The sequence below is a fragment of the Centruroides sculpturatus genome, unplaced genomic scaffold (assembly GCF_000671375.1).
Source record: "Centruroides sculpturatus isolate CEXI.00-Female unplaced genomic scaffold, Cexi_2.0 scaffold1577, whole genome shotgun sequence".
In the NCBI taxonomy this organism is placed as follows: domain Eukaryota; kingdom Metazoa; phylum Arthropoda; class Arachnida; order Scorpiones; family Buthidae; genus Centruroides; species Centruroides sculpturatus.
The window spans coordinates 24,056-39,284 of NW_019385882.1; the positions used below are offsets into that span (position 1 = coordinate 24,056).

Sequence of the window (15,229 nt, forward strand, 5' to 3'; positions counted from 1 at the left end):
AGAGATTTTCTTCTGGCAAAGGTGGAAGGCTCTTATAAGTATCTCCCGGATGTGTTGGATTTAACACACTTGATGGTCCACTCGTCCTTCTTCGAATATGAAGGGGTCACTTACATACAAACAAGGGGCGTGCCGATGGGCAGCCCAATATCAGGAACACTCTGTGAATTAGTGATCAGAAAACACGAGAATACCGTATTACCCAGATTTCAAGAGGACATAGCATTGTATGTCAGGTACATCGATGACGTACTCATCGTATGGAACAAGGTACCCAGCATTGATTTGGTACTTAAATATTTTAACGATAACCTGTATGGCCTGACATTGAAAGTTGAACAGGAGAGTCAGACGACTGTACACTTTTTGGATATTGCCATCAAAATGGAACAAGGTCGACTTTCCACCTGTGTGTACCGTAAGGACTCATATGCATCTCTATTTATACATAACTGGTCACATGACCCTTATTCTTACAAAGTCTCTGCTTTTCGAGCGTTGGTAAAAAGGGCGCACACACATTGTTTGGAGCAAAGTGAAAAGGAGAATGAATTGTCAAGGATCAAGGCCCTTGCAACACAACATGGATACCCGTCCTCTTTGGTCAAGCATCTCGTAAAACAATACATAAATACGAGAAAGAAAAATATGCCACAAGACGAACAAATGGGGGTTATCACATACAACAAAACACTTACTAATATATATAGAGAGATTGCAAGGACTACTAAAGTACACCTAGCATATCGACGCTCTCCTACAATCTTCTCTCTTATCAGAAATGATAAAAACCGTATAAAAGATTCTAACTCTCCAGGCGTTTATGCGGTTCCTCTTCAAGATCACCGAGTTGACCGTGCTTTAACATACATTGGAGCTACCGCAAGAGGTCTCGCCATGAGGATGAAAGAGCATGAATACTCGATAAGAAAAAAGCTGACCACGACGGCACTAGCGACATATGCAAATGATGATGACGTTCATGTTCATCTACAAAACGCTAAATTACTGCACAAAGTATCGGATAAGGCACAACTCAAGTACCTCGAGTCGCTGGAGATATATAAGGCAATTAAAAAAGGGGTCGCTATTAATTTCAAAGAAACCGATACGCTTTCAGTAGCATGGCGCGCCATGTTTGAATTAAATCCCAATGATTAAAACGCGCATTGAAGATATTTTAAATTACGGAGGATATTTATGTCATGATCTGCGTGAAATCAATTATTTATTTATTTGGATATGTTTTAAATTTTACATATTTTTAATTTTAACGCATCATATTCGAATTACGTCGTTAAACGGAACTTTCAAAAACATTCTATTCTACTAGCCGTTAGTTCGATATCGTTAATACCTGATGATGTCTATTACATATAGACGAAAACGTTCGTAAAAAGAATTTTTCTACTGAGATTATGAACTGGATATGGTTTATTTGGTGAGTCGAATATAATTAATATTAGCTATAGAATAAACGTTATTTTTGTTTTATGTTCTGACTAAGTATAGACTACTCATTTTGTAGAAATATTAGCTATAGAATAAACGTTTTATCAATTTCCGATCGGTGATGGCACTTACGTTGCCGAGGTGTCAGTGACCTCATTTAATTTATGCTTGACAAGGGAATTTATCTTAAGTTGCATTTTATTTTGGCAAATAAACTTACTTCATTAAATTTTAAACTTTAAAAAAAGATAACTGCATTGTCACTTCTATAACAAATTATTCCTTGGTGATCACGTGACGTTCTGTTATCCAATCAGAAGTAACAATCTAACAAATCTGTTATTTAGAGTGTTATCACTCATCTAACTAACATACATACAATTTATCTTTGTTTTTTTAACATGGAATTAAAAAGGCTTGCTATTTTGTCCCAAAAAAAAAGCATGCATTTGGGAAAGCATAAGAGTAAAATTGGTCAGGTAAATTCTATATCTAAAAGGATAAGAAAACCGAGACCCATGAAGGTCGTGAAGTTTGACTTGAGCAACATTGAACAAGAATGGCTTTGACAAGGGCTACAGAAAAAGCATTACAATGTCAATCATCAAAACAATATTAAAGTCTTTACTACTAAAGGAAGACATCAAGGAAATCTTTTAAAAGACAATAGTGTGTTTACTCATTACAAAAAATTTTATAATGAAAGATTTTAGTATTATTTTAATCTAAAGCCCTAAATCTATTGTGTATGGAAGTGAATTCTCTGTAACTTCTACTATTTTTGTTCACTCCAGTGTAACTTTGTTTTGTTGCTCTTTGTTATAACAGATATTATTATTTCTACAAATTAAGTATTGATAGTTTATACTAACTCTTCTTGAATTCCTATAAATCTCTACTCTTCTCAATTCTTCACTTTCTACTTTCTCATAAAACATATTTCATCATGCTTGACAGGGGAATTGATAGTTTAATTAATAATAGTAGTAGTAATATAGCCTGATATAATTTGGCAATTGTTTGGCATGAAATATATATATATAAAATTGAGTTTTTGCCCAAAAGGTGGTATAACTTTTCAAAAGTTATTATGTAAGCAGTCTTTAAGTGAAGGATATGTATATTTTATATACAATAGCAAATCCAGAAATCTTTAAGAGGAAGGTGCAGAAAGGAAACAATATACCTTAAATTTTTACTACCTGATGTATCCAGCCTTCAGATAGTTTTTTTTTTTCTATGTTACCTCAGGAAAAACCATTTAAAGAGAGATGCAGCTATGCCCTGTGCACCCTTAAGTCTGCTCTATCTGCTGTATATATAGGGAATATTCTATATAATTGTCTTAGAACATTATTACATCTCTTGATTATTTTATTTTCTTGTTACTCATAAATAAAATATATCAATATGAAGAAATTCCAGTTTTCTGATTTTAACCCAAATTATTTTAAAGATAGTGAACTTTCAGATTTTATCTGATCCTAGCAAAAATTATTTTGAGAGTAAGTCCAGCTTGAGAAAGACAAGCCAAGCCTGTGATAGAAATTTTCATTTGTGTACATTATGAATTTTGATGAAATAATAATGTATTAATTAAATGGAAAATTGGAGATTATTTTAAAGTATTTTCTGGTATATTTGAATAATAAAAAATTCTAAGGTAATTTTTTTTATCAATGTAGGTCAGCAGCTCCACCACCAGAAGGAGGAGAAAATACAGAAGGTGCAGATGAACCTAGACCACCTAATCCTCAACATGTGGCTGCTCAGAAACGGATACAACAACAGCAAGCCCAAGTTGATGAGGTATATTTATAAAATTATTTTTGTAATAAATAGTTTAAATACCAGCATGTAATTTATAAATTATATTTGGAATTATGATTCTACTGGGTGATTAAATGAAAGTAGAACAAGAAATTTAACACTGCTTTGAGTCAGCCATGCTAGTTACTGCCTTGTTTGTATGTTGTGAGAAGAATTTTTTACTACTTAAATATTTATTTACAAGACTTGAAGGAAATTTTAAACTTTAAATAAATAAATAAAAATACTACTTTGTTGTTTCTTTGCAGACACACTAAGGTGACATATATCAACACTTGGCAACTTATTGACTATTTATTCAGTTGGAACTGAATAAATAGTCAATAAGTTGCCAAGTGTTGATATATGTCACCTTAGTGTGTCTGCAAAGAAACAGCTTAATAACAACAACACGGTTTCATCAGAATCAAAAAAAAAATACTACTGTTATAAGACTGATATTTGATTCTTTTTACAGCTATGTGGACAGAATTATATATATTCCATTCTCTTGAGATAAATGCATTGCCTCCTAAGCATGTCTGAATATATCAGTCCTTTATCAAAACTTTTTGTTTTGGCAGTTTTTTTTTTGTTATATATACACATACTAAACCAAAATACTCAGAAACCTTTATAATGCAGTCTATTTTGTTAACGTGCCAAACATTTTCGGTCAAATTAAATTTTTTGGTTCGATCCTGAGGAAGGTCAGTTAATTTGACCGAAAACGTTTGGTACATTAACAAAATAGACTGCATTATAAAGGTTTCTGAGTATTTTGGTTAATTATAGTAGTGCAGTTAGAGATATAGTGATATACACATACTATTTGGATAAACTTAAGTCTTTTTGGGCAGGTTGATTTGAGATGTTTTTACACAAATGCTTTAATTTTTAGTAACTTTGCTTCATTATGTAACTTTCCATTATGATTTTCTCTGTTTTGTAATATAAGGCATATTTATCTATTGTAACACTTAAACAGCTCAACATACATCATTACATTGACTCTTTTCTCAAAAAATAAATAAAAATAAAAGACAAATCAGAAATTGTTTCATAATAAAAAAAAAACATGTTGCATTTATTTTTTTCATTAAAACTAAAAAGCTTAAAACATTTATTATAAAATATAAGCATATACATAGTATTTTAAACAATTATATTTATTTTATTTTTTAAATTAATTTTAATACTTTTCACAAGAATGAACTTAGTAAATCAGGTTTGTTTTTAAAAATTTAAAACTATATACAATTCATGTCAAAGTTGCCTTTCTTATAAATGCATGCTTCCAACATTTTGATTTGTAATTGGGTTTTTTCACTGGTCCACAAATTGTTCATTAATGAATGTACTTGTTCAGTGGGGGTATTAGATTCAGGGAGGCGTAAGCAAATTTCAACGATTTTTAAAATGGTTTTAAAAGGTAAGTGTTTATCTGTGAAATATTTGAAAATTTTAACCTGTCTACATTTTATTTTAATTCTCTTCATTCTGTGGGTACTAAGAGGGCCTCTTTTTAGCATGCCCATTATGGGTTTTATCAGGTTTACAATGGGGAGGCCCAGTGGTGAGGGACAGAGCCTGACATATTCAGATAGACCATCCCCAAAAAATTCCTGTGGCTTTTCAACCCATCTGGATTCAATCCTGGATCCTCCACAGCAATAGGCATTGGGATCCAGGATCAGAGACCTTAACCATTTGGCTACCCATCCACATTGGAAGGACCTATTGTTTTGTTGACATTCTTATATCTTTTCACTGGTGACATAATGTTTAATACATGAAACTTTGTCATTGTTAGTTCATTGTCATTTATATTTTAGTTCCTACAAGACATTTTCCTTGATCTTTTCCAACAGAGGGTTTTTGTAGTAGGACATGTTCAAATATTTTCATTTCCATGAAAAAGCTGTTCCAACTATTTAAATAATCAATACAGGTTTTGTAAAATTTATAAATTGTGTAAAATAAATTTGATAAGATAACTATTGGTGCCTTGTGGGTGTTGATATTCAATTTAAAAAAAAAGACAAAATGACCATTTTAAAGAAAAAGTAAATCTGAAGGACAGTGTGGTGAAATAAAGGCCTGTCCTCTTAAATGAAGGATGGATAGTCACTATATATATCACTGACTATTAGTATAAAGCAGACATGGGCAAATGCAGATCTTTTTGAGTTACTTGCAGCTTTTGCTGAAGGTGTTAATTTCTGCTTTTTATTATTATTTTTACAGTTTTATTTCCACAATTTTGTGAAAATATGTTTATTAATTCAATATTTGTTTTATATTATATTTATATTATATAATAAAATTGCAGTACAGAACTGTGGTACAGAATAAAAAAGTGCAGAATTGTGGTTTCCATGCATTTTGCAAAACCTTCATTTTGGTTCTCACTGAACTCTTGCTTGCCCACCCCTGGTATAGAGTAAGTTCAGTAATGCTGTGAATTGGCATAACCAAACTCATCATTCTATTTCTTGTAAGTTAACTCTTTTGATCACCCAGTATATTGCCAAATATGATATGAACTCATATCTTGTAGAAATAAAAATCATTAGCTTTCTCTTTTACTCTCCTTTTATTTTTTTAATTAACTGATTCTCATTACATTTGACTTCAGGTATTGCTCATAATGTGCGATAAGTTCATTATTAGTTAATAGTTTAACATTTTAGATTATATTCATATATAGAATATACTCAACCTTCTTTTTACACAATTTGTTTGGATCTAACATGTTTCAATAAATTTAAAAAAGAAAAAATCTTTATTTTAGTTATTTACGAAAAAATACTTTCTTTACTATAAAATTACTCTTTCTTTTCTAAAAACAAATTCAAGGAATATTGCTACACATGCTGAAGTAAATTTTAAGATTTGGCTATTTTTTTTACAACTTGTATGTACTGTACATGTGTAGCGACAATCAGTTTTTCATTCTGATTTTATCTTGTGATTTCAACAGTAAGAAAAGTTTTAAATTAAAGCTTTATGATTTGTTTATATGATTGCATTTTAAGATTTCTTTCAATGCAGACTAGTTCTTGTGTGTTATTTAGTGTTAAAAATTAGGGTTATTTTGGTATTTTAATTGAAAAAATTGAATATAAAAATGTTCAAATTAAATTTATTAAGTTTAGCTGATAAATAAGTTACTCTACAATGTGGTTAAGGGGTGCTGAAATTCTATCTTTTTTTTCTCTGTAAACCTTTCAAGTAAATTTGAGAATTTCAGTACATCACTTTGAACATCCAAAGATGTTCAACGATGATGACTTTATTAGTTTAACTTACTGTTACAAATGCATTTTAGAACAATGTATATTTTTGTTCCTTTAGTGCTAAGTTAAAAAATAGTTTCGACAATTCTTGAATTCAAATACAACCAAATCACATTCTTTAATTATGGCATAATTGTTACATAATTATACATATTACATAATTATATTACATAATATCGAAACTATTTTTTAACTTAGCAGTTGTACAGTACTTCCTTGTATTAAGTAAAATTGAAATATTTTGTTTAAACATATCTTATTGAATTCATGGATTTATTGTATTATTTTTACTAATTTTTAAGGTATAGAATCAATCTTCTACTTTTCCACAATGACAGTATTTTTTTTTGCTGTTTTTTTTACATGGATTTTTTTAGAACATATCTATTATGTAAAAACAGAATTGGATGCAATTTAATTTTTTTATGTACATAATTACTTTGTACTACAAAATTAAATAATTTTTATTTAAATTTCTAGTTAAAAAATTATGTAATTGGTTGTTATATATTTTGTTTTATGATTTAGTCATATATTTGTCATTTTTTCATGTGCAAATGATTACTGTTAAAACAATATAACAACCACATTTTGTAGTTAAAAATTTCAGTATAGTGATTATTGGTTATAGAATAATAATAATTTTGATAAAATAGTAAATACAGTTTGAATGTAGTCTCTCCACAGTGTACCACACCCATATGGCTCAGCCGAATGATGATGTCATAACTAACTTTAATGCTTTTGACACACAGTCTGCATATGACATCATTACTTCATTCCAAGAAGTTCCTCCTGTTTCCCTACCTACTGCAGAGAGACATGATCGTACTGTATAATACATTACTTACAAATCAGAAATCAGTGCAATTAAAAAAATTTGGTGTTTTAAAAATGTTTTATAGATACACATTAAATGTGTGTTATTAAAATTCTTTAATATACACAATCTGAATATTTCTGAATAAGCTAAGTTCTTAACTAAGATAAGAATGTTTCCTGATCATGTTTTAACAGAGAACCATTTTTTCAATTGTTTAAGTGTAATTTATAAATATCATCAATAAATTCTTATCAGAAACAAAAAAATGAAATTGTTGCAAATTTCATTCGTTGGTGCTGATAAGGAAATTGCATTGATAATTAGAAAACTGTTTTATTGGAGTCTGTTTTTAAATTGTAATTTTAAAATACTTTATCTTAAAAGTAACAAATCTCTGCATTACAATAATTAAAATGCAATTCAATGTTTTTTATTTTATTTTAATTCAGTAGTTTTTCAGATAAAAATTGATCATTTGCATTAAATTATTTTTCATGAAGCAAATAAGATATGGTAAAATCTAATTTAGTAAAAATGCATTTAATTTTTTATTAATATAAAATCAAAGAATGTTTTACCTATAGAATCGGTCAATATATGCATACAGTTGTGTGTGTTTATGTGCACTGTATATTGATTTATTGATTATTGAATTTTTTTATATTGATTGGATTAATCAAATATAATTTATTATCTGTAAAATTGTTCAAATTTAGGTAAATTATATATAACTTGGTTAATAAGAAATTATTTTATGTATTAGTGTTTATCTATGGTAGTTACTGGTATGATGAAAATTGTTTTGTTTTACAATTTAGTCGTATATTTGTAATATAAAATATTTTTCATATGCAAATGATTACAATGTTAAAACTATATAACAACCACATTTTATAGTTAAAAATTTCAGTAAAGTAATTTATCACTTTACTGAAATTTTTAACTATAGATCAGTAAAGCTTAATTATTGGTTATAGAGTAGTAATAATTTTCATAAAATAGTAAATACAGTGTAATTGTTAAGTCTCTCCACAGTAGGTCACACCCATGTGGCTAAGCCAAATGATATCATAACTTATTTTAATGCTTAATGTCGTAATAATTTTAAACATTGGATTATTCAGACTTTTAAATGAATAATAAAGAAGAATCTAGAACAGGATTTAAACTAGCTGATTTTATTTAATATATGATAACACAATATATATTAGTTTTAACATCTGGATATTTTGAAAAAACTTTTTCAATTAGACCTATATTTTAGCATGAATATGCTACATGTATTAAACTTGTATGTTTTGTTAATGTAGTCTATTTGAATAAAATTAAGAGTTGAGGAATATAAAAAAATTGAATTTCATATGTCAGTTAAAATTCTCTTTACATTTATAAGCTATTTTAGCTTTGTAGAGTTACACTTAGCTAAATTAAATTAAATTAGTGCTGTAAACAAGAGTACATAACAAAAAATTTCCTTCATTTCCGGATATGTATTTGAACTTGCTAATTTAGCAAACAAAAAAAAAAAAACTTTAAAAGTATCTGTCACAAATCAAATGTTACTTGTCATGTCAAGTAATTAATATATTAACTATTTATTTATTTTCCTGAATTTTACTCATACATTCTAATTTGTAACTTAGTAATGATGGAAGTACAGTTAAAATTTCAAGTAAATCTTAAGTATAAAATTATTTTTTATACGTTATGCAGAGTTGTTTTATTAAAATTTGCTAATTTAGCAAACAAAAAAAAAAAAACTTTAAAAGTATCTGTCACAAATCAAATGTTACTTGTCATGTCAAGTAATTAATATATTAACTATTTATTTATTTTCCTGAATTTTACTCATACATTCTAATTTGTAACTTAGTAATGATGGAAGTACAGTTAAAATTTCAAGTAAATCTTAAGTATAAAATTATTTTTTATACGTTATGCAGAGTTGTTTTATTAAAATTATAATATATGTAAATGGACTATTATACACACAAATAAAATATTTCCTTTTAATATTTTTAATTAAATTATTTGATTAAGATAAATATGTTCAAAATAATAATAATAATAATAATTATAATTAAAATTTTTCAGGTAGTGGATATTATGCGTACAAATGTGGAAAAGGTTTTGGAAAGAGATAAGAAATTGTCAGAGTTACAAGAAAGTGCAGGTATATATTATTTTTTAAAATAACTAAGAAATTATGTTTTTCTGTTTTCATAATTATATTATTTATAATCTATTTCAAAATCAAACTGTTTATTTACACAGTAACCGTATATAAATTATTAATGATGTTTTTAATGATGTAGTGATTGAAATAATAGATCAATCTTTTTTAATTAACTATAATGTTTACTAGGAAATATTGAATATTGTATTTAAAAACTATTCTGAAAAATAAAATTCACTTGTTTGTTCAGGATCATTTTTAATGAAAAATCCTTTTTGTTATAAAGGATTAAAACAATTTTTCTGAATACTGACAAAATACTTCACATAGACAGTTATAACCATATTCTCAGGATCATGAGAATATGGTTACAACTGTCTATATGAAGTATTTTGTCAGTATTCAGAAAATTGTTTTACTCCTGTTTAAAACCAAGCTTATTTGCTTAGATTAAAAGAAAAATAAAAAGAAAGAAGAAAAATACTTATACTGCCTAACAATTTGCTACAAGTCAGTTGTAGATAGAGTTGTTTGTTCACTAGCCTACTAGAGGGAGTCAAACAACAACAATTTTCAATACAGACAATATGACACAGACCACTGCTGGCTAACACTCACAGCTTGCTGATCAACTAGTAGACTGTGGCCAATGCATTGGTCATTCCTGATGTATATGAATTGTCTCTTTGTATTTTTTAAAATTTTGTCACTTATTTGCCAATTGTAGTCTTTATGTATTGATATTAAATTCTCATTTGATGTAAATTATAGTAAAACCTCTCTCTATGTTGATAACCTAAAGCAGTGATTCCCAAACTTTTTTGATCCACCTCCCCTTTGTTCCATAAAGTTATACCCAATGCCCCTAACCCATTTTCTCTTGTGTGAGAAAGGATTGGAAATACAGTGGAACCTCGGTATACGACCTCAATCCATTCCCGATGTTTGGACTTATACCGAATTGGACGTATACCAAACCAACCTTTCCCATAAGAAGTAATGTAAAAATGATTAATCCGTTCTCGTGTAAAAAAAATGGCTGGCTTTAAACACCTCGCTTTCCTTGCTAGTTCCTGCTTGATTTTTCGTGAGATCAGCATGTATCTTTTTAGCTTTCTCGCAAATAATTGCTTCCGATACGCTGTCTCCATCACTGTTTTTCAGTTATCCAAAGCAAAAGCAATTTCTCGACATGATCTAATGTCTTCGATCTCTGTTTAGAAATTGATTTAACCCCTTTCGCAATGTTAGCAGATTAATAATGTCTTTATTTTTTGCGATTGTCGATATCGTCGTTCTTGGAATACGGTAGGCAACAGTTAAAATCTCGAATGTTCAACCTTCGTATTTCTCAACAATCTCTTTTATCAGTTCCATTGTAATTCTAGTCATTTTTTTAGTTTTCTGTCGCTTTTTATTTGCCTTTTTGCGATTCATGATTAATAAAAATAATAAAATTTTACGTACGAATTAAAATCAGAAGAAATTTAACAAAGTTATAAACCGTTGCACTGTGAACGTCTAGTCTGGTCTAATACACCGATAGTGCTATTTGTTCATTGATGGCGCGTATAATTGAATTATGTCGTATACCGAATAAAAGTCGTATACCGAGCAAAATTTGTTTCGTCCAAACAGGACGTATTCCGAATTGGACGTATTCTAAAGCAGACGTATACCAAGGTACCACTGTATTCTTAGGAAAACTTTTCTATGAATCTCACACTTTGTGCCCTTACTGTACATTGTTCTCAACATCTGGAAACCATTAAATGCAATGTTTCCTGTTATCAGTTTAACAGAGGAAAGGGAATGGCTTTCAGTGACCCCAATTTTACCTTTGGTCATCGTTCAATACTGCTTCCAGCGCCCCCTAGATTTAATCATCGCCCACAAGGGGACATTATTGCCCACTTTGAGAAACTCTGATCTAAAGGATTGATCCTATGCAGTCAACATAGTGAAAATACACAAAAATGTGACATTTGCCTTCATCGTATGTAGTTCACTATACAAAAGTAACACATTATGGTATAAATAAGCATCACAACTAACCTCTTTTCCAAAAGATAGTGTGATAATTCAAAATTACAATTATAGCCTTTTCAATGTTAACATTATATATAGTCAAGTGTTAGTTGAAAATGGTAAGCATAAAAATTAGAGAAGTGAACAATATATAGAGGTCATTATTATATGTACTTATATGTATGACCAACTGTTTGTTCTAAAAATGGTCAACTTTGTAAGTTTTACAATATATGTTGTTTATACATTTTATTAGTAGTAAAAAGTAGATATAATAATGAATTATTAAGATTATTTATAATGTATGGTTCAGATGCATTAGAAGAAGGAGCTTCCCAATTTGAGAAACAAGCAGGAAAACTTAAGAGTAAGTTTTGGTGGAAGAATTGCAAGGTAAGTTTGATTTGTTTTTTCCTGTTATTAGAAGTTAAAACTAATCGTGTTACAACTTATATCAAATTTATCTAACTATTATCTGAAATTTTTCTCATATCATAATGTATTTACACAAATAATTTAGAGATCATAAAACTATATCTGATTAATATCAATGCTGCCATATGACTCTGAGCAGCAGAATGCGTTCAGGTTTTTGACATATATTTGCATTATGATATAAGACAAAAATAAAAATATCAGAGTGAATTTCCAACTTGGTTTGCAACTCAAATTTTTATTTTCCAATTTTGTTAAATATTTTAAAGCAATTTTGTATGAATATGTTTTGTATTTTAAAAGTGTAGTTTTCCTGTGAATTTCTTCCATAATTGTATCTTTCTGTTATATCAGATTTACTTATAATTATATCCTTTGTTCTGAAATACTGTAAAGTCAAGATTTCATATTATTTTAGAATATTCAAAAATTGATATTTTTAATATTAGTACAAGATGATGGCTTAACTGCCTACCTTTAGACCAAATTACTTAGTTTCATTCTTTAAAGTTTAGTCCCCTCTCAATTTTAAACATAGTTTTAAAAAATCCAGCATTTAGTTATTTGGTTATTAAGATTCAGGCTTGGTTGTTTATTTATGTATGTATATTTTGTTGAAAATAATAAAATTTAAGTATATTACATCATGTAAATAAATTATTTGATGCTTTATTTTATTTCTGGAACATTGAACATTACATAAAATTTATACTGGCTATGTCGGTAATCAAGATTGAAATGTTGATTGCCTGTATATCCAAATATAATTACTCATTATAAAATATTACAAAACATCATAGAATAATTTTGTTCTGTGAATATAGTATAATATAATTACTTGTATTGGTTGAATTTTGAAGGACATGTTTTACATTATACAATTTCTTTTTAAATATATATTACTGAAACAAATTATTTTACAGAAATTTTTAACATTTTATCAGTCGTCTTAGCTAAAATTTTATATAGTATAGTTAAATTTGAAAATTTATTTGAGAAATATATCGTTGAATATTTGTTGATAAAAATCATCCATAAAATATAAAATTAACACTAATAATATTTTCAACAAAATAATCTCAAAAATAGACTCAAAAATAAAAATTGATTTTGTTTGTTTCTAAAACAATGTGTTAATTAAAATTAGAAAATTCTTAAGAATTCTGAAATCCTGCATCTGCAGGTGTGTAGGAATGCTACCAGTAATTCAGCAATCCAGAATTAGTTTAGTTGTGTTTATTTCAGTTGATTACATACATAACTAGCTTCATTTCAGGCTGACTTACATTTTACAGCACCTTATCAGTAACTAAAATTATTAAGAACTAGGTATAAGTACAAAATTAATTAAACATAAAACTGATAATAAAACATAATAGTAATACAGGTAATCCCCGTATAACATGGGCGTTACGTTCCAAAAAATTGCCGTGTTACGCGAATCCGTGTTATACAAAACAAAGAACTAGTGAGAAAAGGGGAGTTAGGTTCCAAAAATTAAAAAACATGCAGTTAAATCCTTATTTAAATCAGATTTATTATTCATTTTTTTCATAGGTAAAATACTTATTTATTATTTAATTAAATCTTTTATCAGAGGATTATTCATCCTATATGATAATCTTAGCATGAGCATCATCAACTGGTAAGTTTTTGGGTGTGTTCGTTAATAGCGGTCACTCTGCAACAGAAGTGCACTGCTGTTTGTAGGCATTTAGTAACGACGGTGAAAGAAAGATGGCGGCTCCCGCACTATCGATAGTATCATGATGGAGGAATCTCTAATTCTAAAATGAGCTTTTAGAGGCAAAAGAAGGGTCCCAATTGTAAAATTTAACCATTAAATGGATTATTGTTGAAAGAGCATTCAAAGTAGCCACGAAAACAATTAGAATGTTCGCGCAGAGTTATAAAAGAATGCAGCCTTTATTACATTTCATGTTGTATGAGGATTTTACCCAATTCTTGAACTGTGTTAGAGTGAATCCATGCTATAGAAGTGCCACGTTATATGGGGGTTACCTGTATCTTACTTTGTATTGAATCGACTGTCACCTTAAAAAATGAAAGTGCATGAACATGATACAGGACATATTTCACCAATTAGATTGGTAAAATATGTCCTGTATCTAATGCACTGTATCGGTTTGTGTCATTTGCTGTATGTATTGGTGAAATGGAGCTAGTTATGTATGTAATCAACCGAAATAAACATAATTAAACCATAATTTTGGATTGTTGAGTTACTGGTAGCGTTCCTACACATCTGCGGATGCAGGATTATGGAATTCTCAAGAATTTTCTAATTGGAATATAGCTGGTATCTCAACAAGAAAGGAAATGAGTTAGTCTGATGTGCTTTACTTTTTGAAAAAATTTTATAGAAAAAGAGTTAAATATGTAAATGAATAAAGAGAAAATATGATTATAGTAAATATTAAACACTGGTTACTATCATAGTAGTAAATAATCATATGTGCCTGCTGACCTTATTGTTATAATTATCAGACTTATCACAAACTTTTCTAATTTCTTTAATTAATGCTTAATATCCTGAAATGCATTTTGATATTTTTTTATAGCCCTCTTCATCCAGATTGCATATACAGTTTGACAATATGATATTATAATTAAAACACACAAGCTATATTGTTGATTTGTATATGTAACCCAGCTGAAGAAGGCTATTAAAAAAGCCAAAGTGCATTTCAGGATATTAAGCATTAATTACAGAAATTGAAGAGGTGTTTGATAAGTCTGATAATTATAACCATAAAGTAAGCAGGTTCATTTGGTTATTTACCACTACAGTATTTAAGAAATTAACAGACTAAAAGCTTATGCTTATATCAGACTGACTACTATTTTCTATAAAATAATGTAGTAATTTATATATTAATTGAATATTTCTGAATAATTTTTTGACACTAAAAGAAATTATTTTAAAAATAAATATGATAGTGTTGACATTTTCAAATAATTGTTTTCTTCATAAAACAATTTGTTGTAATCTTTATTATGAATTCATTGTGTTATGAAATTACTTGAATTAGCTATATAAAGTAGATTTGTATTAATATCAATCTTGCTTAGCATTTGTGTATTTCTTTTACGTCATTGGCTCTTATGAGTTTTGCATCTTTGAAGCAGTCTTTGGTCTCTTTCATATATAACAGTGCTGAGTTTTGTATTAATGCTTTCATAAAG

The 15,229-nt window shown here is 28.5% G+C and overlaps 1 protein-coding gene across 7 annotated transcripts in view; it reads left to right on the forward strand.

The window, feature by feature from the left end:
• Nucleotides 1-15,229, forward strand: part of LOC111612373 (vesicle-associated membrane protein 3-like) — a 58,646-nt gene that overhangs the window by 23,983 nt on the left and 19,434 nt on the right. For all 7 annotated transcript variants that reach the window (XR_002754590.1, XR_002754592.1, XR_002754591.1 and 4 more), the window contains exons 2-4: nucleotides 3,138-3,261; nucleotides 9,478-9,556; nucleotides 11,901-11,980. Coding sequence is in view for 3 of the 7 variants with exons in the window: in XM_023353577.1 (XP_023209345.1) it covers nucleotides 3,138-3,261; nucleotides 9,478-9,556; nucleotides 11,901-11,980 (283 nt within the window). In the remaining 4 variants the exon portion in view is untranslated. The remainder of the gene's footprint in view (nucleotides 1-3,137; nucleotides 3,262-9,477; nucleotides 9,557-11,900; nucleotides 11,981-15,229) is intronic.